Genomic DNA, 24,287 nt, shown 5'->3' with positions numbered 1-24,287 from the left:
TTTTTCTTTCCTCTCCTATGTAATAGCTTACTTGGCTATAGAATATATATTCAGACAAAATAAGGACAAGAAATCTGGGAAGAACAATCTACTTTTTCTCTCAATGGCTTCCCTTGTATTTCTAGCCTGTGCTGAATGCTGCAATGGTTTTGTTTCTGTTCACAGTCACACTGTTCTCTGTCATGTCTTTGCTGGACACAATAACCAGTTCCAGGGATCTTCATGCCTGATGGACCTTTAAAGTTCCATCCACAGAGCTACCTACAGAGCTGTGACTTAGAAACAGATACAGATCTTTGCTTGAGAATGCCAGTGGCAGAGCTTGCACAAACCTCAGTGTTGGGATTTGAACAAACCAGAGCAGTGATTTGAAGCCCTGGGGGAATCTTAAAGATTGCTGAAGGTTTTAAGGCTTTGTTTGATTTTTTGAAGACAAGTCAAGTTCCCACAGGTGACAGCTTTTAGGATTGAATGTTTGCCATTACACTGGCCACAGTCACTCCAGTTAAAGATTCCCAGGAACTGGGTCAATGCTCAGTATCTCTTCCATGAGAGACGTGAGGTGCAGTTGCTGTCAGTGCCACTGGTATCAGGAATTCAGCAAGTCTCCCCTTAAGGTAGTACTTCAATGAAGTAGATGAGCCCCATGGAATGGAAGAAGGAAGATTTGAGAGTTCTTTGTTTATTTCTGGGCTCTTGTGTTTGGATGGTTTAGGAATCCTTGAGACAAAGATTGCAGCAGGAGAGAGACACTGCTTGGTGATGAGACAGAAGGCACAAAGGTGGGTGTAGAGAAGGGAGATGGCAAGGAAGAACAGCTAGAGATGAGAGAGAACTGGCCTGGGGTGGCACATTGCCAGGCTTTGCATGCACAGATGACAGCCTGAAATTCATGTGGAAGGGGATGGGGAGTCAGCTAAAAGGGAGTTTAGGTGTGTGGGCACTGGTGTGAGAGGACAAGATGTTCATTCTGAGTTCTGCTGCCAAGTGGTGGGGCCGTGGAGAACAAACTGAAGGTGTGGGGGGATGTTCCTTGAGGTATCAACTGGGGTGCAGAGCAGGGTGAAAGGACAGACACGTGGGAAGTGCCCTCAGCAGGAATCCAGCTGCACCTCAGAGAGCCTCTGTGTGCTGGGGAGGGATGTCAAAGCCTTCTGGGAGTGATTTAATCCTCATGACTGTACTCACACAGGCAAGGAATACTGAGAAAGGCTGGGGGACAGCAGGGGTTCCTCTTGGAGCTGCTGTTATCTGTGGTTAATGAGATTAAACAGGTTGCTAATTTCTGCTTCTGCCTTGTTCAGTATTATCACATCTGTGTTAAGGTTGATAATGTTTATTAACATGAAGGCTGGGAAAGAGAACATCATCTCTGTGCTGCTTTTCTCTGCTCTGTGCCATCTGCCCCTTCTGCTCCAGCAAAGGTGTGCCACAGGTCACCAATGTTGGTGCCCTTGTCCTGCTGTCCCACACAGCTGTACAGATGGGGTTCATGGTTCTTAGCACTGAAATGGCCATTAGAGCACTCAAATATCTATGATATTTACTCTTTCCCCTTCTTGCTGTAGCAAATGTGTGTAGAATGCAATGGCTGTTACTGCTGCAATAATTATGTTGTTGAGGAATTTTGTTTATTTTAAAAATGGAAGTGCAACACTATAACAAAAATGCCATATTATTGGCAGGAGGGGAAGTTAGGGGTGCTTAAAATGGAATTTAGCAACTGTGGCTGTCAGCATTGGGAAGTGTGTGAGAGGGTCACACCCTGGCAAACACGTGTTCCATCCCATTTCATGGCCATGGAAAGGCTGGTGTGGTTTTTGGAGGTATTGCTGCATCACAGTCATTGCACAGAAGAAAGTCAAACATAAGGAAATACAACTGGCACTTCAAAAAACAAATGGGAGAGTTTTTTGTGATGGCCATAGTTCTCATGGAACTGCATGGCTTGGTCTCAGATTGGACTCGACAGCTCTGGCTCCTGGAAGGCAAAATGTGTCCTTGTTGTGGGAAATTTTACTGTTACAGAATCACAGGATATTCTGAGTTGGAAGGGACCCACAAGGATGGCAGAGTGGCAAAACTGTTGGCTGAAGTGTATATCTCAAAGTTTTAAGTCATCTTTTATATCTTTGATTCAAGGTGTTGCTCACCTAAAAAATCAGGCTTATAGTCCTGAATTTGTTTTAGTGTTTTATGAGTAGCTAAAGTCAAAAAAAGAGGAGAAGTTTGATGGGCTCAAGGTCTGAGGAAGTGCCACAGTATTTTGTACTGCTGGAATTTTCTTACCCAACAAAGTTTCACAAGCAAAGTCTGTTCAAACACTGAGATGTATAAATTACTGAAGCCAAATCACCAGATTCCTTGTTATCAGAATTTATAACTCATAGCTGGCAGGAGTAAAGTTTTTGTTGGGGGTTTTTACCTCTTTTCTTTTTTTCTTGTCCCCTTTTAAAGGCAAACTTCATATCAGACACCAGAGTGTAATTACACAGTAAAAAGCGTCATAATTTTCAGCTGGGATTTTAGATTTCCTTTGCCTTGGAAATCTAGGAAGAGTAAAAACAGTGGCAGAGCTAGAGATTATTTTATTTTAATCAGAGATGAGTGTGTCTGGGTTCAGCAGATCTCCCCAGGTGCTGAATATTGACTGCAGGTACTGAATACAGTTATCAGTGCTGGCTAAACAGCAGCATTTTGGGGTGGAAATTGTCATCAGGAGAAGGTAGGGAGAAGAGCTGATTCCTAGGCCTTCTTGTATAAACAAGTGTTTGAGGATATTCTTGTCTGGTAACGAGAATACAAGTAGCTGTTGGTGATTTATTTTTCTTTTTAAAATACATGTGCAATATTTTGTGTACAACAGAAGCTGCATGCAGCTGCTTTGTAGCCTGTCACAGCTGAGTATAACTGGCATCTTACGCTGCCAGGAAGAATTATTTTTCCCTCCACACAGCAGAACAAGCACAATATTAAATGCAAAGTAATCTTATGGTTGTAGCAAAATACATAATGTGCTTTTTATTTAAATCTTTCTGTGCTGATTAGTGTTGAGTGTGCAGTTGCATATGCTTGGCACTGCAGTTCAGTAGATTCATGTAAGGTTATCAGAGAACCAGGAGAGTGGCTTTTCTTTGTGGGCATTTTTGCTGATTTTTGTGCTCCCTTTTCTGTTACCCTCATGTGTGCAAGGGGATACCTTTGAAGTGTATAGTGGCCCCCAGCTTTGCCATTTCAGTTGTGTTTGCTGTATCCCCACTAACATTTATGAACAAAGACAGCTGACCTTTGCAGAGTGAATGGCTAGCTGCACGTGCAATTAGAGCACTGATAGTGGAATGTCTCATTTATTTACCTCAGGTTGTAGAGTCATACTGGGTGCCTGGTAGTGATTTGAATACTGCTACAACAAATAAAATTCAGAACCACACCAAAGTTTATTTTTGAGAGACCTGGTTGGTTCCCTGCAGGAGAGAGGCTTGGAACAAAATCTTATTTATGTGGTGTGCACTCTCTAGGGATGGAGAAGCAGGAGTGAGTGAAGTTCTGCAGCAGATTTGTTGTACATCCAGCTCACAAACTCTTAGGAAAAACCCACATCTTTCTGTTCTTTTTCTCTTTGTCTGTCCTACTCTTTCTCCTGTTTTCCCTTTAAATCATGTGCTTAACAAATTCAAAGCCTTGTGTGTCAGCAGGAAGTCGGTCTCAGGTGTGGCTCTGACACCACACACAAACAGTCCTTCCGACTGCTCTCCCTTCTCACTTGTGCTGGCAAAGGACCAAAGATCTGCTGGAGCTTTTGCCATTTCAGGGGATCAGCTGAGTGGGGACTGGAAGCCTGGAGGGAAGAGGTGGATAGAGAAGGGTCCTTCAGTGCAGGCAGTAAACCCCTGACACTCAGTGGGTTAGGGAAGATGAGATACCCCAGGCAGGAGTGTTGGAGAACTGTGCTATTCAACTGTGGTTGCTGTTATTGGCTTGGAGGAGGCCTCCTCTGGGACTGGCTCTTACCTGAGCACTGATGGGCATGCCAGGGATGCCAACAGCTTGGACAGCCCTGCAGGAACTGGGATGACAGTTTGTTTGAATGAAGCCTCCAAGCAGGTTCAGTTTGGAACAGCCTGAGCTGGGTTTGAAATAAAAGCAGAAGAGTGAAAGGTTTAGAGATGACCCAGTACCTGTGCCTGCCCGGGCTTTATCCCCCTTTACAGACCAATGCTTCAGTACTAAACAATTTGAGCACAAATGTGTTGTGTTCTTTATTTTAAGAACAAATGCAGTGCTTTCTCTGAGGTTTGCAGGAGTGGATTCCCCCCTTGCTGGGCTGCCAGGGCAGGCACACCCATGGTTCCTGCTGCAGCTCCCACTGGTGCTGCTGCTGCACGGAGAGGGAAACCTTGAGCAGTGCAATTCCTGGAGCATTCGAACACAAAGGATGGCTTTATCCCTTATGAGGAGACCTGGAAACAGATAAAGAGTGTTAACATTGAGTTAATAGATGTAGTGCAAATAATCAGGATGTAATAAGAGACAAAATGTCCAAAGCCATAGTGATAGCTCTTTTTTCTTGTCTTTTTTATTTCCCCTCTTCTCTTTGTAGCATAGGGGAGGGAGGGGATGAAAGAAACATTATCCAAGCCTCCTTTTGCCATCAGCCCCTCCCGAATAAAGACTGAGTGGAAGAACTGTTCTGCAGCAAATGGTGTCAGATTCTGTGCATCAGCCTGAATTCACATTCCCAGTACATTCCTTATTTGTAGGATTCAGCATTTTTGTAACAGCTACACGCAAAGGGGAAAGAAGGCAAAAGAACCAAGACATTTAGCCACTGAGGCTTTTTCCTTCCCAGCTAGAGACATAAATAAAGCAGGACAGAAGTGCCTATATGTGAATATAGAATAAGTGCCTCAGTATTGCAGGCTGAGGACCCCTAGGACTGAAAGTTTCTGCAGGTCCCATTTCTCTTTTAATAACGAGCAGCCTTCCTGTGGGAAAAATAGCACAGAGATTGTAAAACTGATTGTGTGGTGAAGGGGAGTTCAGGGTCTGGAGTCGGTGCAAATAAGAAAGAGATGGTTGCAGTGTCAGGTGATGCTTTAATAATATGGCATGTGCCATAAATGAGAACTGAGCCTGTAGCAGCTCCAATCCAAGCACAGCAACTGTTTGGAGCTAGGAAGAACTGCTGAAGTTTAAAATAAATAAAAAAGCATATGTAGAGGTCTCAATCCCCTATGTAGGGAGCAGATAGCAGGTCTAACAGAAATCTATGTAATCTGGCAGTGCAGGATTAAAGAGAAAGTCGCTGAGAAGTGGTGGTTTCCTGTCCTTAGCCTGTTTCATACCCGTGCCCATGGATATCTTCTCTCTGAGTTGTTACAGTTTCAGAGTCCAGAAGATCACTTGCTGCTCCCTGGAGTCCTGAGGTTGTTTCCTGTATAGATCAGACCATTAAGGTATGAGGGTTCCTGCTGTCCTGCCTGGTGTACGGAGCACCAAATCGATGGAAAAGCTATTAGAAGATACTGTGTCACTTTAAGATACTGTGTCACTTTTTAGTCTTTTTTTTTTTTTTTTTCTTTCTATCAGGAACAGCACAGGGAGAAATTTCACAGGGCTGGCCTTCCAGGCTGCAGTTTAGAATTTGCTTGGCAGACACTCACTAACCTGAGTTAGGCCATTGCCCTAGAAGAAGAGTTCAGGCCTCCCTGCACTGCCCAGGCCCTGAACTGGCAGCACATCCTGGAGTGTCTGCTGGCATCTGCCCCGTTGTTCCTCAGGAACAGGCTGAGCACACCCCGTGGTGCAGCTCTTTCCCCTCTGCAGCTTTTTCAGATGTCGAGGAGAGTTGTGTGAATCACATCTTGTGCTTTCTCGCCTTCCATCACCTCTGTTTTCGGTGACCTCCCTGTGAATAATAATACCTGTTCCATCTGCTTCTTTCAGGCAGTGGTTCAGTAATGCTGAGCTCCAGCACAACTCCAGTTTTGTGCTGTGCAGCTCCTGGTCCAAACTGTGCCTGGCCACACACGGGGGCATCCCCTCGCTGTTGTGCAAAGGCTACTGTGCTCTGTGTCATCTGTCTCATGAAAAACTGGGAGATGGAGCATGTTTCTTGAGGTTTTGGGTAGGGCTGGGTCCTGATCCTGCCCACAGGATTGTGAGAGCTCTAGGGGGGTGTCTGGGGGCTCCTGTTGACAAAGCTGTTCTTCCCTCAAAGCACAGTGAACCAGCAGCACTGCAAAACTTACCTGAAACTCTGGGTTCATTCACAGCCTCTGCACTTCTGTAGAGCATCAGGGAACCTGGCTGAAGTCTTATCAAAGCTCTTGCAGCAATAGAAGCACAGCTGCTCTTCAGGCTCAGGAAGATGGCAAAATGTCTGTTTAGGTTTTTTGCAGTTTTGTGAAAATTAACCATACGTCTAAAATTTCAGTCTGTGTTTCTAAATCATCACCTAAATTTTGCAGAAATTAGTGCTTTCAACCCTGCCTGGCTTTTTTTTTACAAGGATCTGTGTCTCTAAGATGTCTTAAAAGGTATAGTTATACCTTTCAGTTTTAGACTGAGAGAAGATTTAATTTATTTTTAAGGTTCAGAAGGAGAAATCCAAAGGTTAACAGTTGGCTGATGGATCGGATGTTGCTTGGTATGTGTTTCTGCTCTTTATTTTTGAATTTCCTTTTCTCTGCTTCTCCAGGTGTCATCTTGACATGAGAACATTCAATCTTAGCACTGAGGAGTGCAGAAACTTACTTGTAGGGGTGGAGAAAAGAAGAGTTTCTTTGTGTGTAACAAAATGGTTTGTAAAAGCTCTTCAGAGAGCGAGAATTCAGTTCTGTGAGACGATTATCAGAAGTACTTTGTGCAAACATAAAAACCAGCACAAGACACACAGATGATAGTGCAGTTACATTAGTAAAGAGAATGGGAATGTCTGATTAGTAGCAGAGGATAGGGAAGAAGGTTTTCAAAGTGTCCTGCTCAGAAGTGGCATTAATCCAGCAATATCCAAGCAATAAGCCCTGTAAATGCTTGTCTAAATGCCCTGGTTAGTCCTGAGGGTGTTTGGGCTTCGCTGGGGCACACGTAATTTAGTGAACTTTTAAATAAACCTCTAGGCACCAGCCCAAACTGAGAAGGGCAGAGGGGAAAATGCTGATGGACAGTCCTACTGAGCTGGAACACAGTGGCTGTGAAGGAAAAGCTGCTGAATGGGCTTATGGTTGAAAGAAGTAAAGCAACTGCACTTGGACTCACTAATGGGCTTTTTGTCCAAATTGGAGCCATCTCTTTCTTTGGGAAGTTATTTGTGTTGGAAATCAGGCCATAGCCAGGCTGGAGCAGGAAGGAAGAGGCGGATGGTGATCTCAAAAGGGTGTGCTCTGGGAGCAGAATGACAGCTGTGCAAGAAGTAGGTTGGCTGCGAGGGCAATGAACTTGGCAGTGAAGCTCCTTCAGCTCCTTGCACTGCTGAAAATGTGGTGTTCTGCTGGAGCCCTTGGAGCAGAGCTGAGGGAGCCCAGAGGGTGGTCATGGTGGTGGGGCTCCCTGCCTGAGGAGCCAGCAGCCCTCCTGAGGCCACCTATCCCCTCCTGCAACCTCTCTGTGCTTCACAGGAATACAGAAATGTGCTCTCAGCAGAGGAGTCGTTGTCACTTGTCACCCTTTTCCTGTTCCCAGCCTAGAAGAGAAGCCATTGACCTTCTCTCCAGTCATTCCTGAGCACTTCCCCAATCACATCCTGCCGTGTTACTGGGTCTGCCTTGCTGAAAGGGATGTTGAAGCAGCAAAGAGGTGTGAGCTTTTTCCCCAGTGATGCAAATGGTCTGTACTGGAGTCAATAAAGAAAACAGAATTTGTGTCTTTCTTCCTGTGACCTTTGAATCGTGTGTTTCCCTGTACTGAAAGGGAAGGTGACACCATTTATGGCTTAACTTGGCTGTTAGATGGAAAAGCAATCTCACTTTCCTGCTCTGATTCATAGGTCCCTAATGACAGGTTACTTGGCAATTCTTGTTTTCAGCAATCTCCATGCAGTTGTGTTTTGACTGGGACCTGATAGAAACATGAGTGAGAGGAACTTCAGGCTGAGGCCTGATAGTGCAGCAATGATACTTTTTATTTGGCTCTTTGAAAACACTTCCCCCACAGCTGTTGTAGGCCTTTTCCAACGTGAACACATCAGAGGTGATTGTCCTTTGCTTGTTTTTTATTCTGTTTCTCTGCATTTAACTGTGCTTTTTATGGCACCAGTTTTGTTTGTGCTCCATCATTGCAGTGATTATTACTACAGGGCATAAAGTATGAAACTCGGATCACAGCCATGTTGTGTAGGAGCAACATAAATGTGCAGTAAAGGGAGTCTCTGTCACAAAGTGTTAGTGGTGTCTGGAGAGATGAGGCAGAGAAGAACAGGCACAATGCAGCAACGTGCTCCCATTGCACAAAAACTCAACTGTGGAGTCTGGGACAGAGCAGTCCCTCAAACAGGGAGGGACACGTTTGGTTGCAGGACCAGGAAAGATGAGCTCTTATCCCCTTTCTAGAGATTAGTGCCTTTAAAATAAACTGGCCTTGCATGTGACGGAGAAAGTTCAAGCATCCAGTAGTCAAAGGTCGCTTTCTGACCCTGATGGGGTCAGAAATTTAAGAAGGACATTCAGAGTCAGTGTAAAAGTCCTCATTGTTTCAAATCTCACTGAACTTAAAGAATTTACATTACACCCAGAAGTGTCTTCTCTCAGCAGTTGGGGGCAGGTTGTTGTTGTCCTTAGCTGGGGAATTCTCCTGTTTAAAAGGATTGCTGGATCTGGCACTGGGTAATGTGTTATAGTGGTGTGGGTTTACAGTGGTGGTGCTGGATTGATGGTTGGACTGATGATCGTAAAGGTCTCTTCCAACCTTTATGATTCTATGAAAATACTGCAAACAAGTAGGAAAAAAATTGCAGTTTCCCATCCAGAAGTGGGTAAGATAGAGCTGTCTCCACCTCAGATTCCAAATCTCTCCTCACTGCCACTCAAGACCCTTCTCAAGCTGGAAAGCTGGGCAGCCCAGAGAAGGCGAAGATGGATTGTCATCCTTTGGCTGGGGGAAGTGTTAAGAGTTCTTTGCTCAGTCAGAGCTCATCTTTGAGCTCCAGCACACGTAGGTACCCGTTCAGAGCAGAACTGCTGCCTCCCTGACTTTGCTCTCTCCTGTTTCTTCACAGCTCCTCTATGACAACCCCAAAGCCCGTCAGGAAGTGGAGTATCACTGGCGAGCGTCAGGGTGTCCTCACATTGTCCACGTCCTGGATGTTTATGAGAATATACACCATGGGAAGAGATGCCTCCTCATTGTCATGGAATGGTATGGACCAGCAGGAGCCCTCCACCAGGCATTCCTCTTGGAGGGGTGGAGGGAGCTGAGGGAGGAATGTGTTGGCTTAGGTGGGAGTTAGGGGGGATTTCTTCCAGCACGAATTTGGCTTGCGGAGCAAATCTTTCCTCGTCTTTATGGAACTGGTAAGGAAATGTGTGTCTGCTCCAGCCATCTTGTGGGATGGAAGAATGAGGAGCCTTAACCAGAAAATAAATTTTCCTTGTGCTCCATGACAGTTGTCCTCATTAAAGCATTGACATTAATACGGTCTTGAAAGACATGTCTCTATAAATACAATGCACTTTGGTTGTGATTGACTTCCAACTTCAGCTGTAAATCCAATGATCCAATATGATCCTTCTTGCTACTATTTTGACTCTTAACTTTTCCTATTCTCTCCTTGATCTCTAATACCACAGTTATTGTCTTCTTCACTGAGGACAAATTAATACTCCTTTTGGGTATCTTTGTTTCTTTCTTTTTTTCTCATCTCCAGCCCTTCCATAAAATAAGACTATTGTTGGCCTCCCAGTGCCAGTGTGTGTGACTTCCCAGCTATGTGTGTCCTGTTCCCTCTGACAGGGTACATTAAACTGAGAGCATGAAAACTCCCTGGTCTTGTTTTGTTGTCTACTTATTCCATCCCAGAATGGCTTTCTGCATTGATTCAAGTGAGTGTGGTGTTCAGGAAGCACTGGCAGAGGAGGCAGCCTGTAATCTTTGTTATTTGCTCCTGTGGTTCTGTGTGATTATATGGATGCACAGTCAGGTGTTAATTTTGTGGTTTCTCCTCATTTAAGGTGGGGTTTCTTTTGTGTTCTTTGTTTCAGCATGGAGGGAGGAGAGCTGTTCAGCAGGATCCAGGAGAGAGGAGATCAAGCTTTCACTGAGAGAGGTGAAACATCACAAGTTTAAAATTAAAATTTGTGAAAGATTGCTTCTTCTTTTCCCTGTCCCCTTGCTTAGTCTCCTTATAGGAATTTTTCTTTGATTTGATTTTTGGTGGTGGTGGTTGTTGTTATTATTCTCTATCCAACTCTGTATTAAAGAGTTATTTTTTACAAATATGGGAAATTCTTCCTACAAATCTGCTCAGCTTCTTCATTTCTGAGCCACCACAGCCTCTGATACTCTGAGCCCTGGTCTCCTGCCAGACCACCTCTGGCACGATGAGCGCAGCTCCTGCTGGGATTTCCCTCTGGCTGTCCCTCAAGCAGCATCCCTGTGCACAGCTATGCTGTTAGACCACGAGGATAATGAGCAAATCACACTTGAAACATCTCTTATTCAAGGGTTTTAAAGCACTACTTGAAAGGAAGTGTTATTAACCACGCTGTAAACAAACCTGCTTGGCTGCAGCAGGGACTGCGTGCAAGCTGAAAGACCTGCCGTGAGCAGGGGCAGCTTTTAATGGAGTCTCACCATTTTTATTGTCTTTGCTATTTATCATTTGCAGAGTATCACAGGAGTGCTTGACTGTGGCTCTCCTTGCCACCTCACAACAGTCAAGGGCTTGTTTCTGCTCAGGAGTGAAAACAGTGGTGTTTGTAACACGGCGGTGTTTGTAACTAGGGTCTGACAAAATGATTAGAAGAAGAAAAATACTCACCTGAGCTTGGAAATTACTGTGACTTTTTTTGCAAGTCTGGTGTAGAGGTGCTCAGCTTTTTGATCCTGTGTTTCCTAGCCTGAGCTTGGAAATTACTGTGACTTTTTTTGTAAGTTTGGTGGAGAGGTGCTCAGCTTTTTGAGCCTGGGCTTCCTATCCTGAGCTTGGAAATTACTGTGACTTTTTTTGTAAGTTTGATGTAGAGGTGCTCAGCTTTTTGATCCTGGGCTTCCTAGCCTGGGATGAATCCTTTAAGTCCCAGGAGAGACTTGTGTAAGGAAAATGAGCATTTTTAGGAACTTTATTTGTTCCTCTCTAAAATACAAAATTCCAGGGGGAAAACTGGTTTCATGAAAAATAGTGACTGCACTCTACTAAAACCATTATTTTTCTACATTATATAGCATTGTGTAACATTGTAAATACTTTTTCAGAAGTCACATGGGAGTGTTAAACAAAAAAACACCTTCATTCTTCCCTGAGATAAATGAGCCCTGTTCCACTGGATTCCCCACGTTTGCTGCCTGTTTATGTAGCCACAGCTCCCCATTTGGAGCCAGGTTTTTTGGCCTGGCCAGGAAGGAGAAGATTGTCCAAGGTTTTCCCCAAAGAATATGAATGTTTCTGCCTTCTGATTGTCCTTGCCCGTGATTGTGTGGTTTCAATGTCAAGCCATGTGGAAAAGGATTCCCAGTTACACTACAAGAATTTCTACCTTCTCTCTCAGCCCTGCAGCTGTGGGTTCTGCCCATGCAGAAAGCAGAGGATCAGGTTCAAGCTTCTGTTGTTTCCCTGTCAGTGGAGATGTGATATAATGCTCACATGGGAATGTCATTGTTCCTTGCTCTGAAACCTGTCCCTATGTAACTGACCCCTTCCAGACTCCCAGAGCACTGCTGTTGCAAGGCAGCTCACACCACTAGAATTTCTCACTGGGGTTATGTTAAATTTTAGAAACGTACTATTTCAAAGGTGGCAGCTTGGGCTTTGTAGAATAGAAATGTTGATTTTGTTTCTCCTGAGAAAAAAACTTCTAACAACAGTGAGGAATGAAGATGTGATCTATCCTAAAATTACTATATTGTTACATTGCTCTCTTTTTAGAAAATCTGTTAGATCCTCCTCCTCCCTCTGAACTGGAAGCTGAAAGGACATGTCCTGCACAGTTGGGGATATGTCCTGGCTGGGGCTCATTTCTCAACAGCTGTTGCTTGTGTACCTGCTCTGCTCTTGCAGCTTTTTTTGGTGAACAAATTAAAGCTCAAATTTAGAGGCTCATAAAAAGAAGTCTCAGCCTCAGTTGGGTTGCAGTGCAGCTCAGGAGGAGGCTGAGCAGCCGGGGAACCGGGGGATGGTTGTCTGCAGAACCAAAACACAGCTGCTGGGGCTAATTTTAGGGTTTCTAGTCTTGACGCCTGCCCTGTATCCCAGCAAGCTGTTTGTAAGCCATAAGCATTCCCAAGCATGTCCCTGAGTTAACGTGGGAATGTTAATGTGACCTTTCTCGAAAATTGTATTTATAGAGGCCTCTGAAATCATGCGAGACATCGGCACAGCCATCCAGTACCTGCACTCCATGAACATCGCCCACAGGGACGTCAAGGTGAGCCTGCAGGGCTCTGGGCAGGGGGAAGGAACCTGTGGCAGAGAAAGAAATGGGCAGCGGTGGTTTAAACAGAGCTGGGAGTGCAGTCAGGTGGCCAGAGTGTTCCTGTTCCTCTGCCAGTGTGAGAAGGGATTTGTTCACTAGTTTGCAAGTAGTCCAAGGTTGGAATATTCATGTGTGCTAATGCCTTGCAGTAGAATAGGGAATGCAGAAGAATCTCGTGATAGTCAGATGGTTAGTTAAAGAGGTACTACCCATTTGCAATCCAGTTAATTAGTAAGAAAATAACACTGCTTGAGGTAAACTTATACTACATCCCTCTGTGTACAGTCTTTGCCAGTTACTAGTCCTTTTCAGCATCATACTTGCCTAAGAAGAAAAAAACCAATAAACAAACCACAAGAAACTTCAAACCAAACAAACAAAAAAACCCCAACAATACCAAATACCAAAACCCCCCCTTCAGAGACAGGAGAAACTGCCTATATGGGAGGAATAATACAGATTGTGCATCTAACCCACTTTAATGATATATGTTAATATTTGGGAAAACAGAAAGATCTCAGTTGCTGCCACATGGGACACTTTAATTAGCTAAAGTTTGAACCCAGATCTTGTTGTAGAGATTTGGCAGCGTTTGTAGTACTGTACTTTATTTTCATTCTGTAAAGTGCACAGCATAAGCAAAGCCAAGCTTGCTGCACTCACTGGGATGGGATGGGATGGGATGGGGAGCAGGTCACATAGAGACTGAGGCATCAGATTGATTCCACAGTTCTGAGTCTGTGAGTTTGCTACAGATATTTCTGTGTGTTTGGCTGGAGGAAGAACTGCTGTTGCATGTGTCACCAAGGGGCAGGTTTGAGGGTTCTTCAGGTAGGAAGCAGAGAATGGCTTAACAGCTCAGAGACTAAAAATCTCTTTGCTTTTGCAGAGCCATGTGCCATTGTCTGTCAGCAGCACAGGAACTGAAGCACTTGGCCCCAAACACTCCATACACACACTCTGTGAACTAACATAGAAATGAGTCAAATAGATCCTAAAGCTTATTTTCTTTAAAGCCTTTCCTCCTTCTCTATGTCCCTAAACACTAGCATGAGCAAGGACATAGCTTCCTTATGACTGAGAAACTGGAAAACAAGTTCAAGTAATTGCAGATCATTTGGAGATGTCCTCTTGTCCCTGTTCTTGTGCACAAGAGTTTGTATTTCCCTCTGTGCCACTTCTGCCTGTATGGAATGTGAAGCAAGGGTGGAATTAACTCAGGTTTCAGGGGACAGAGGACGAGGGAGCAGAATGTGTGTGTATGAGTTAATTCTGAGGGAGTGGTGTCAGTGGCTCATGGAGAGTTTGTTCTCTTGTCCTCCACCTCAGCTAGGTGAGAGCACAGAGTGCTGGGGGATCAGCTGCTGTTGTCAGACAGATTGATCCCAGGAAACACAGGGAACTGGGAGAGGCTCAGGAAGCCAGATTTGATGCCCACTGGACAAGATGAGAGAGAGTTCTGTGGTTTGCCTGGAGGGAACTTTCCGTGGGCTTTGGAGGGGATGTGATGGAAGTAAAAAGACCCAAATGTTGATGGTCACCCAGGCAAGCAGGAATGGTTTGACCTGTCAGCTCCTTAGATTCATCTCTTCATTGTCTGGTTTATCCTTTCTCTCGGTGGCCTTTCAGCCTGAAAATTTGCTTTACACATCCAAGGACAAGGATCCTGTGCTCAAACTCACAGACTTCGGCTTTGCCAAAGAAACCTCTGTAGTGAATGCGCTGCAGACCCCCTGTTACACTCCTTACTATGTGGGTGAGTTCTCCAACATGCATTGCTTGTGTTTCAGTCTGTCACCCATCCCTGTGTAGTGGGTCTGGGCTGTAGGAATGGGTGGGAAATCTTCTGTTGTGGGTGTAACATAAAGTGCCAGCCTGCAGGGTTTAAACTGGGATCCACCCCAAAGCTAGTCTGGTTCCAGCACAGTTCAGTGCTCCTGCTTTCTTGCTTGGTTGTGGAGGAAGCAGCCTTCACAGGAGATGCAAATGAGGATCAAGGAGAGAGAAAATATTTCTTCTGATTGCACTTGAAGTAATCTTGATGTTGCCTCTGAAAGCCGTAATTTGAACAGAGCTTCTTGATTATTTGGGTGTTTCCTTGCAAAACTTCCCTTGGCTTAAGTAATGCAATAAAAGAGAACAGGGAGAGTATTGCCTGAGCTGTAGAACTTCTTTAGGCTGGAAAATGCAGTAATTAGTAATAAAACACCTACGTGACTTAATCACAGCTGAATTTTCCCTGCATTTTGTCCAAAGACAGAGCTCTGTGTAATGAATGCCACAGCAGACTGTCCTTTATGCACTGATTTTAGAGTCTTGAGTTAATAGTCATTCATCAAATGGTATGACTGAGACAGTCCATGCTTGGAATTTCTTTGGTGGAAAAAGGACTTAATTTTTTTTTGAAAAATTACTTCTCTGATGAAACTTCTTATGGCTTTTTTATTGAAAGATACTGTTATTCACTGTTACCAGATAATTACATTAGCAATATTCTTCTTCTCATGCCTTCTATATTTTTGTAAGCTGGGTTTAGTGATAAAATGTTAGGGAATTTACACATATATGATTTTGTGCCTTTACATTTGTATATAAACATGCTGACATTTCCCTTCTCAACACCTTTTTATAAACCAGCATGATTGCTCATCTGGTTAGTGAATAATTTTCCTTACAAAATCAAGCTCCCTGCCAGTTTACCTGCCTCAGGGGGGAAAAAAAATCCCCTCTAAATGTATCTCTCTCTAATTTTGTTACTTAGTGAGTTGCATTTTTTAATGCCTCCTATATTTGTTGCTGGAGTGTTCTGCTAGTTACAGGGTGATGGAGATGAAAGGAAATATCTGTACTCTGTTGATTTCTGGTTTGAATTTTCTCCAGCCCCAGAAGTCCTCGGTCCTGAGAAGTATGACAAGTCATGTGACATGTGGTCATTGGGTGTCATCACATATATTCTGTAAGTATTTGGGGAGAGTCTCAAGGAACAGAAAGAGGAAACATCTTAAATCTGCACTTACAAGTCACGAGGATCAGGCAGTGAGCTGGAATGGGACTTCTTCAGAGATGAAAGGACTTTCCTAGTTATAGAAATTCTCTTGTCCACTCTTACAGCCTGTGTGGGTTCCCTCCATTCTACTCAAACACTGGTCAAGCCATTTCTCCAGGGATGAAGAGGAGAATTCGGATGGGGCAATACGGGTTTCCCAATCCAGAGTGGGCTGAAGTATCAGAGGAAGGTAACAATACTCACTGTGCTGCTGGGTGGTGGAGTGCTTACAGAGAGTCTATTTCTGAAAACCTGTCTTAGCTTTTGTTTCCCTTTCTTTTGGAATTTAAATCAATTTTTTGTAAGGTGATACAGAGAACGACTGGGAACTCAGATACCAGCCAGCAACCTTGGTGCTGCAGAAAGTAAATGACTACTGAAAGCTTTCTTTCAAAGTCCAGCTCCTGCTAGTGAATGCTGAGACTAAACCCTCTGGAAACAGAAGCCCTTAATCCTGAGAAAGGAGACAGCCAGGACAGCTGGAATGCAAGCTGAGTTGGAAGAAAAGCAAACTGTCTTAAGAACTCTTTCAGTCTTTGCCCTCCTTGGTGATCCAGCCAGCAAGGATGGCAAGTTTTCATGGTAGCTTTTTGGGATGTGGGGATTTGCCAGCCACCACTTAAATCAAGGTCAACAATTTATTTTGTATAAGTCATTGATCAAAAGCTGCTGGGCTCAAACCAGTGTCCTGAAAGTGGATGTTTTTGATTGCCTCCTATCCTGACAGTCTCATAAGCTGGAAGTCTCACCTGCCCATCATATTAAAGAGAAAGGTCAGCAAGCTCTGGGCTCATCTGTTTTTCTTACAAGCCCTTTATATTGCTGTGATCCTGTTCTTGTCTGCTGTTTAGCAATAACAAATTATGGCTGGATAATACCGTGGTCTGTGGTATTTTCACCCCTCATTGGATCTCCTGGCTGCCTGTGCAGCTCAGCCTGCTGAACATTGTTAAGGGAAATGTTTTACTTAAGAGTTTCTGACTTAATATTTTCTCTGCTTTGGGTCTTGTTTATATTCCAGCAGTTATTTACATGCTAAAGGAGCTTGGTGAGAAAACATGCACTTGGAAAATGTGTAAGGTTTCTGTCTACTTGCCTGACTGAAGATAGGGGCCCTCTATCCTTGATCCTATTAAGAACATGTAGTTTGTTGTGTTCTTTTGGGCTGATGGGGCACCTTTAAGAGTCTGCTGCTTTCTTCCCTGCTTTGTGCTCTTCTTGTCCTTTGCAGCCTCTTGACAAACTAAACCTGTACCTCTGGCAGCTTCTTACAAGCATTTAGTCATCTTGCATTTGATGTTTCTAAAAGAGAACTCTTATTTAGAAGTTCTTCTAGGTTGCTTAGGGAATTTTTGTGTAAGTCCTTCTAAATAATGTCCTTTGGATGCAGTTTTTCTGGTCTGTCCACCCACATTAATGAAACTCTTGTCTAGACTCTCATCAGCTCATATCTCAGTTACTTAGATCTCCTGCTTTGGCAGATACCACATTCACAGAAAGCTGCTGCAAAGCCTGTTTGGGCAATCCCTTTCTTAGACTTTTTTGTCCTTTTAGTGGCCTCTCAGTTGTCAAAGTTTATTGTCCCTTTTTTTTCCACAGCCTGTGCTAGTTGTTGTCTTCTATCATTTCTCAAAACATCAGCTTGTGCATTCATTCAGCCCATAGTGCCAAGCTTGTTGCCATCTTTCAGATAAGCAGCTTTCTGTTCCTATGTTTCTCTTTTCCTCAAGTTCCTGCTCCCAAAGCAGCTGCTCTGGTGATGTAGAGGGTGAAGCTGGAATCCCCAGGCCTTTTCTTTCCTTCTTACCTCTTGTCTTGGGTGTTTCCCTGTTCTGCCTCTTTAAACGTAGTAACCTACCACTCTGTACATGGCTTCTTAACACAGTGACAGCAAGAGGTAGGTGTTTTGAGTTCTGCAGAGTCACGTCTCTTCATTCAGCAGGTCTTTGTGTTCTCAAGGGTATTTGGGAACAGTCACAGGCCTCAACAATCCATGTTGGTCCTGTTTTTCAGCCAAACAACTGATTCGCCATTTACTGAAGACTGACCCCACAGAGAGGATGACAGTGTCCCAGTTTATGAATCACCCTTGGATTAATGTGAGTTTCATTTCTCTTTTTACACCATGAATTAATTCTTACATGCAGAACTTATATGTAGCTCCACATAGCACAGCAAGACAAGGACTGTTATTACTGTTGATACTTAATTAACCTCCTGTGCCCTCCACAGAGGGTCATCTGCCTGTAAAACCACAATTCTTCTTGGTGTTCCCAGAGGACACACAAGGAGAGACACCCACAGCAGTGTCCTTGGAAGCAACAGCCCAATATGTCTCTCTATTCTGTGAGCAGGCAGTCACTGTTGACTCTGCAGCATATGCATGTGTTACTCCCTGTAAAAACATAAAAATAAACTGTATGTGCTTACTTCATCAGGGCAGGATTTAAACAGAGCTATTATTAGTGGCCTCAGGCACCATTGTGCATAGCTTTGTTAGTGTGAACACAGTGCTGTGCTTAGTGGGAATTCTCACCCTTGGCACAGCTTGGAAATGCCTGAGGGAGGAGTGAGGGTCTCAGGTTTTTGCCCCATGAGAGACTGCCAGGTAGGGTGGTGCACAGAGCTATTAATGGTCCCAGCTCAGATTTCATTCTATGACTTGGTTGAATTCACTTTTCCCTAGAAAACAGCTTTGGGGAAAAAGGAGAAATGTACTCTAATAATACAATATTGATTATTTCAAATAAGAGACAAGAATCCCAGGAGCTACGAGACTGAGTTTCATGATATCGTCTCTGCTCTGTAGATGTCCCTCAAAATAGTAGATTATACTTCTCACATTTGTGCCTAAAAAGACACCAGTCTTGTTCTTGCTGCCCAAAAAATTGTCAACCAGGAGCAGAACCACTTGTTCTGTATAATGCCCTTTTCTCTCTGACTATGCTGATCCTCAGAGGCCAGGGCAGAAGCAGAGCTGTGGCTAATAGTGCCCATTCCTGGAATGGCTGCTGCAAGATCTGGGAGCCCTTGGAATCACAAGAAAGGTACCTGTATGACATCCTGATGAAGGAGAGAGATGGCATCACTTAAGGGTTATAAAAGCGGAGAAATTTAGGTTGCAAAGACTCTGGAGAACTAGAACAGGTCCTAGACAATGTTTGTAAGTCTTTTTTAACCAAATAAAAATTGAATCATTGGTCAGAATACATACCTCCAGCTTTAAGGGTTTGAAGGCCCAATAAGGAGGTGTTTCAGAAGTCAGCAGGCCAGGAATTTCATGGAGTGAGTGCCTAATGGCTGAGGGAGCTGCCACCTACAGTGACACATGTTACTCTGAATATGCACAGAGCCAGTTAATCAGGGGGAGATTAGAGACAAGGTCTGGGGAGTGCTGCACCAGAGCCCTGCTCAAACACTGTCCTCTGAAAAATGCTGCAAGTTGGCTTTTTTTCTGCTGAACATCTTGTTCCCATGAGGCAGGGGGAGGGAAAGACCAATATAGTGAATGTCTCTGTTCTCCCTTTTCCTAAATCCCAAAGTGGGAACATGTATGGGGAAGTGCCTTGCACAAGCAGTAGAGGAGGATGCTTTGTGTCTTCTTTTTTCATTCCCCCTCTCTTTTTTTTTTTTTTACTGTCAGTTTAGGTGGAGCACAGAATCCTCCACTTACTTGTGGATAAGATTTTTTTAACAAGCAGCAGCTCACAGCAGATAAGAGAGCACCTTCAGCAGGGACAGGGACATCACTAAAGCCAGGCTGCTTGTTTTCCATTTCTCCTGTCCCAGGTGTACTTGATAAAACTATACCCTGGCCAGACACGGATGCAGGAGTCAGGATTTCTGCCTCCTTCTGGAACTGCAGCATTGCTTCCAATGTAAACCTTGTTTTACAGGGATCTCCTCTTCCTGACAATGCAGCTCTGTCTGGTGGAGTATGCCACAGCAGTAGACAGCAAGTTTGGCTAGAAAGCATAAAAAGAGAGAAGATCCAAATGAAATTATAGTTTGGGTTATGGACTGGCAAGAAATGCCACGATTCTTGCTGAGTTAGCTAAGGAACTGTGCTCTGTGCTTTAGAAATTGTGCCTCATTCTAATGTAAAGTACCTACTGATTTCGTGGCAGCTGAGCACTGATCCCAGTTTTCTGTGGAGCAGCACCTCAGGTGTCTGGTGAGCTGTGCCTTGCCCTGAGCAATGGTAGCATTTCCTCTTTGGGGCACACTTAATGACCTGATAAAGTGGTCATCTCACTTAATGTATGTGGACAAGGAAATGTCTTCTACAGCAAATCCTAGGAGATAAAAGGTCAAATTAACCTCTTTAAGACATTGACTAATGAATACTGAAATGACAGTTAAAATCTAAAATGTACATGGAAATTTATCCAATACCAGGTCATTGGTTGGACTGGAAGGGAGCAGAGGGAAAGAAATTCAGCACTAGTTTCTCTCTCCTTTTGTTCTTTAAAGATACTGTTTTATAAGGGCTATAGTCCTTTTCTACCACACACAGGAGTTCACTTGTGGAGTGATTGGAAGCAGGAATAACAAGGGCCATTGGAGGACATTAGATCAAGTTTTGTGCCCTTCATACACATAGAAGAGCAAGTAGTCACTTCCCAAATGTTACTTTTCAGAACTTCTCTTGGTATTTTTCCCTTTTCTCAGAGATCAATGTCAGTGCCACCAACTCCTCTTCATACTGCACGGGTCCTGCAAGAGGATAAAGACCACTGGGATGAAGTTAAAGTGAGTCAGTCCTAGTTCAGTTTTCTTTAAGTGAAGTCTGAGATTAGATGAGCTGCCTTTTCTGTATATGTGCATTTCTTTGGAGACTGAAACTATTTTGAATTCAATTATGTCAAACAAGGGAAGCATAAACATTCTTGTTTAGAACAGTAGTGTATATGATAACTGTTTAAAAAAAAAAGGATGCTATTTGAGCTTTATCTGGCAGCCTTACAGCTGCACCAAATATCAACAAAGGTGGTGTTTATGATCAAAGGCATTAATGATGCTGCCTGCTGAGCCACTGCATGGGACCACAGAGGAGAGGGACAGTGCTGAGGGGGTTTGAAGTTCATTACAGTGAAGTGAATAATATGATGAAAATATAGGGGGGCAGGATGGGAGGGCTGAGCTGCTTTTCTGCTCTGTTCCTGTATTGTAAAACAACATTAAATAACCTTAGCCTTGTCTTGTTATGACATCTGGGGGGTGGAGAAGAGGGAGTAAAAATATTGTCTGTCTTTTCCTTAATCTAACCAGGTGCCTCACCTACTATTTGTACTGATGACAATTGAATGCTTCCTGCAAACTGAAACTATAGTGCAGACTAAAAGTCTTAACTCTTTCCTGCTGGCCTTGATCAGGTTGGCATACTTTTACAATTCATTCTGAATTTTCTGCACTTACAATGCGTGGCATTTTGACAATTGCAACATTCTTGGAGTGTATTTTATTGATTACTGATTTTATTTAAATCACTGATGTGTAGTCTCAGCTGTTGAGCTGTGTAATGGCAAAATTTCTTAGGACCTAGACAACATTTGCCTCCTGAGTCAGAGATCAAGCAGATACTTTCACTGAGCCTTCTTCTCTTCCATGTTTCTGAGAACTTCTTGTGCTTGTGCATTGTACAGGTCTCAGAGATGCTCCCTTGAGCTCCTGACATTCCCATAATATTTGTTTTTCCTTTCCTGAACTAAATGCTTAGGCATTCATTTATTTAGGAGATTTTTCACAGAGTCACAGAATATGCTGAGTTGAAAGGGACCCATCAGGATCATTGAACCCAACCCTTAGCCCTGCACAGACACCCCAACAATCCCACCCTGTCCCTGAGAGCATTGTCCAAATGCTCCTTGAACTCAGACAGGTTTGGTGCTGTGACCACTGCCCTGGGGAGCCTGTTCCAGTGCCTGACCACCCTCTGGGTGAAAAAACCTTTTCCTGATATCCAACCTAACCCTCCCCTGACACAACTCCAGCCACTCCCATAGGTCCTGTCACTGGTTACAAGAGTGAAGAGATCAATACCTGTTTTTGTTCACAACCTTATCAAAAATTTAAAAATGTGCCTGCACTTAGGCATTAATTCAGACTAAGGAGGTGTGTGAATTTGAAGCACAGACTTTTAAACTAAACATCTTTGTGTGGGCTCGTTATTCCAGCCCTGCTGTCCTAGTTTGGTGGTGGAGCTGGAGAGCCGTGTCCTGAGTGTCGTATGAGAAGCTGGTGAAGGCCCAGAGCCAGCCAGTGAGGAATGCTGGGCATAAGGACATGGTGGAATTTAGGCCAGGGGAGTGTGGTCCTGCGTGCTCACATGTGACATGCTGTGTGAATTGCTCCTCCTGAAGGAGCCCAGGAGTAGAACAAAGCCTTTAGTCATCATCCAGTGCAGCAGAAAGGGCTCAGCTCTTTGTGGCTGTGGTGTGACGGAGGGTTCCTTCTCTACATTCATCTCCTGGCAGTAAGTGTGGGGTGGCTGTGCCCTCACTGCTTCAGGGGGTTCAATAAATTGTTTCCTTGGTTTCAGGAGGAGATGACCAGTGCTTTGGCTACCATGAGGGTGGACTATGATCAGGTGAAAATCAAAGACTTGAAAACCTCCAACAACCGCCTCCTGAACAAGCGCCGCAAGAAGCAGAAGCAGGCAGGCACTTCTTCCACAGCCCCAGGGTGCAATAACCAATGAGCACAGAAGCCAAGGACCTGTGGGTGGAGGGTAAAAGTTACACAGAGCAATTTAAAAACCTATGATCACCTCAGTCCATACCACAAAGGCAAGGAGATGGTGAAGAAGCCGTCCTGCAAAGAGGGAGCAGTGGGAAAGATTACTTTTTTATTACTTGAATCAGGGCTTTGCTTTTAAAGACTAATGTATATGACGTGATTCTGTTGCATATTGCTAGGGAAGGTTCAACAATGCCAGAAATGTTACAGGGTTTTGGTTTGGCTTTAACTCTGTGGGATGAGAGGAGGGAACAGGAGGCAGTCTCAGCATACTAATGCACTGAGGCTTTAACAGCCATTTACAAGAGTAACTTCTGCTGCTGTTTTAAACTTGGGACTAGAAGAATGCCAAGTGTTCTGCCAGAAGTGTTTTAGTAGTTTAGTAGAATTGGTAGTAGTCCATATTTCCAAACTTACCTCCTATAGTTACAGAATATCATCTGAACAGTAAACAGTTATTCTTGTTACAGGAAAAAGCATCCATGCATTTCCATTTTCATAAAGCCTTCATGTAGCCTCATGTGAAGACTTGAGTTTGTCATGGATTTGCGTTTGATGACATGTAAGTTTTCTGAATTGTAACCACTGTGTTGTGTCTTTGCCACTGTCAGACTCCTCTCTTGTAATGTTTTGAATTTAACTGGTACAATATGTGAAAAGTTGTAATAAGGATTTAAGTAGCTGAAGGTATCCTGCAGAGAGTATTGCTGTTCCTCTTGGATCCACAACCTCCAGGGCGTGCAGCTGGACATGCAATTGTGTACAAGAGACTGCTCTAGAGGAAAGACTCCTGAAATTCAGGAAGAAGTGCCAAATGCATGTTCTCTGAATGGACCCTGCCAGCATCCCTTCTGGTAATTATCTCCAGATCCCGTGCCTAAGATGTGCTGATCCCAGCAAGTTTTGGGGTGCTGGGGTTGGTTTGTTTCCTGGGGTCAGGAACTTTATTTGCTGTGTTTTGGTGGTGTTTCAGGATCCAAAGGTTTTCACCACTTAAGGGAGATTACCAATAAGTACATCTACCTGTTGGTTTTTTCCTATTCTAATTATTTTTTTTATGGGAACCTGGCCTTGGTTTGCTGGTATGTTTTATTTTGTGATCAAAATATTTCCTCTCGCTGTATTTTGGGTTTTGATTTTGTTTTTTTAGTTGAGGTGAGGCAAATATTTATGGAAGTATCATCGGAGTCTAGGATGTAAATGATGTGCTTCCAGTGATGCAGGCAAAAAGGACTTTGTGGTAGGCTCACAGAGTGCTGGTGTGTTAACAGGCTTGGAAGAATGTTAAAAGACAAAAAGGAAAACAAGGCTCCAGAGTGGATCTGAATTGTCCAATGTGAGTGACACAGCAAAGCTCGAGGCTTTGGACTTTGTCTGGGGAACCCAGTTCAGAGTGTTGGATGAGAGCTCCATTCTTCTTTGTGCACTGGTCCTAGGGTTTTGTAACGTGATTTATTAAAATGAGTTTCTAACATTCCTTCCTCCTGTCATCCCTGTTTCTGTTGAGGTGTGGCAGAGTTTGTATTGCTTTGTGAGGTACATCTGTGTTGGAGGTGATGGGAAAGGGGAGAAGGAAAGTGTTCTATGGTGTTCACATTCGAAGACTTTGAGCATTTTATAAGATTACAGGGGTTCGTCTCTATAAAGCCATATTTTAAAATTATTTCATGTTTATTTGGGCATATCTATGATTATAGCATGTCCTGTATGTGTTTTGCCATATGAAGTAAGGCATCATAATCATAACTCCTGTGAATTATGCAAATATTATTCACTACCTGCAAATGAATACAATGAATGAAGAGTTGTGATGTGTCAGGGTGCCACAGCTGGGATTAGAGCCAGGTCCAAGTTCCTCTCCCTTTATCCAAATGTTT

General features: G+C 43.8%; 1 protein-coding gene across 7 annotated transcripts in view; it reads left to right on the top strand.

Annotated features, from left to right (window-relative positions):
* Positions 1–23,887, top strand: part of MAPKAPK3 (mitogen-activated protein kinase-activated protein kinase 3) — a 124,660-nt gene extending 100,773 nt beyond the window's left edge. For all 7 annotated transcript variants that reach the window (XM_027640788.1, XM_027640793.1, XM_027640789.1 and 4 more), the window contains 9 exons: positions 9,215–9,354; positions 10,197–10,261; positions 12,499–12,578; positions 14,256–14,382; positions 15,507–15,582; positions 15,738–15,862; positions 17,686–17,771; positions 20,344–20,424; positions 22,214–23,887. In XM_027640788.1, the coding sequence (XP_027496589.1) occupies positions 9,215–9,354; positions 10,197–10,261; positions 12,499–12,578; positions 14,256–14,382; positions 15,507–15,582; positions 15,738–15,862; positions 17,686–17,771; positions 20,344–20,424; positions 22,214–22,372 (939 nt within the window). In that variant the 3' untranslated portion in view covers positions 22,373–23,887. The remainder of the gene's footprint in view (positions 1–9,214; positions 9,355–10,196; positions 10,262–12,498; positions 12,579–14,255; positions 14,383–15,506; positions 15,583–15,737; positions 15,863–17,685; positions 17,772–20,343; positions 20,425–22,213) is intronic.
* The last annotated feature ends 400 nt before the right edge of the window (positions 23,888–24,287 follow it).

This window comes from Corapipo altera, unplaced genomic scaffold (assembly GCF_003945725.1).
Source record: "Corapipo altera isolate COAL_440 unplaced genomic scaffold, ASM394572v1 55, whole genome shotgun sequence".
Taxonomy (NCBI): domain Eukaryota; kingdom Metazoa; phylum Chordata; class Aves; order Passeriformes; family Pipridae; genus Corapipo; species Corapipo altera.
The sequence above is the reverse complement of the archived record's forward strand: the minus strand, read 5'-3'. Positions and strand labels throughout refer to the sequence as shown.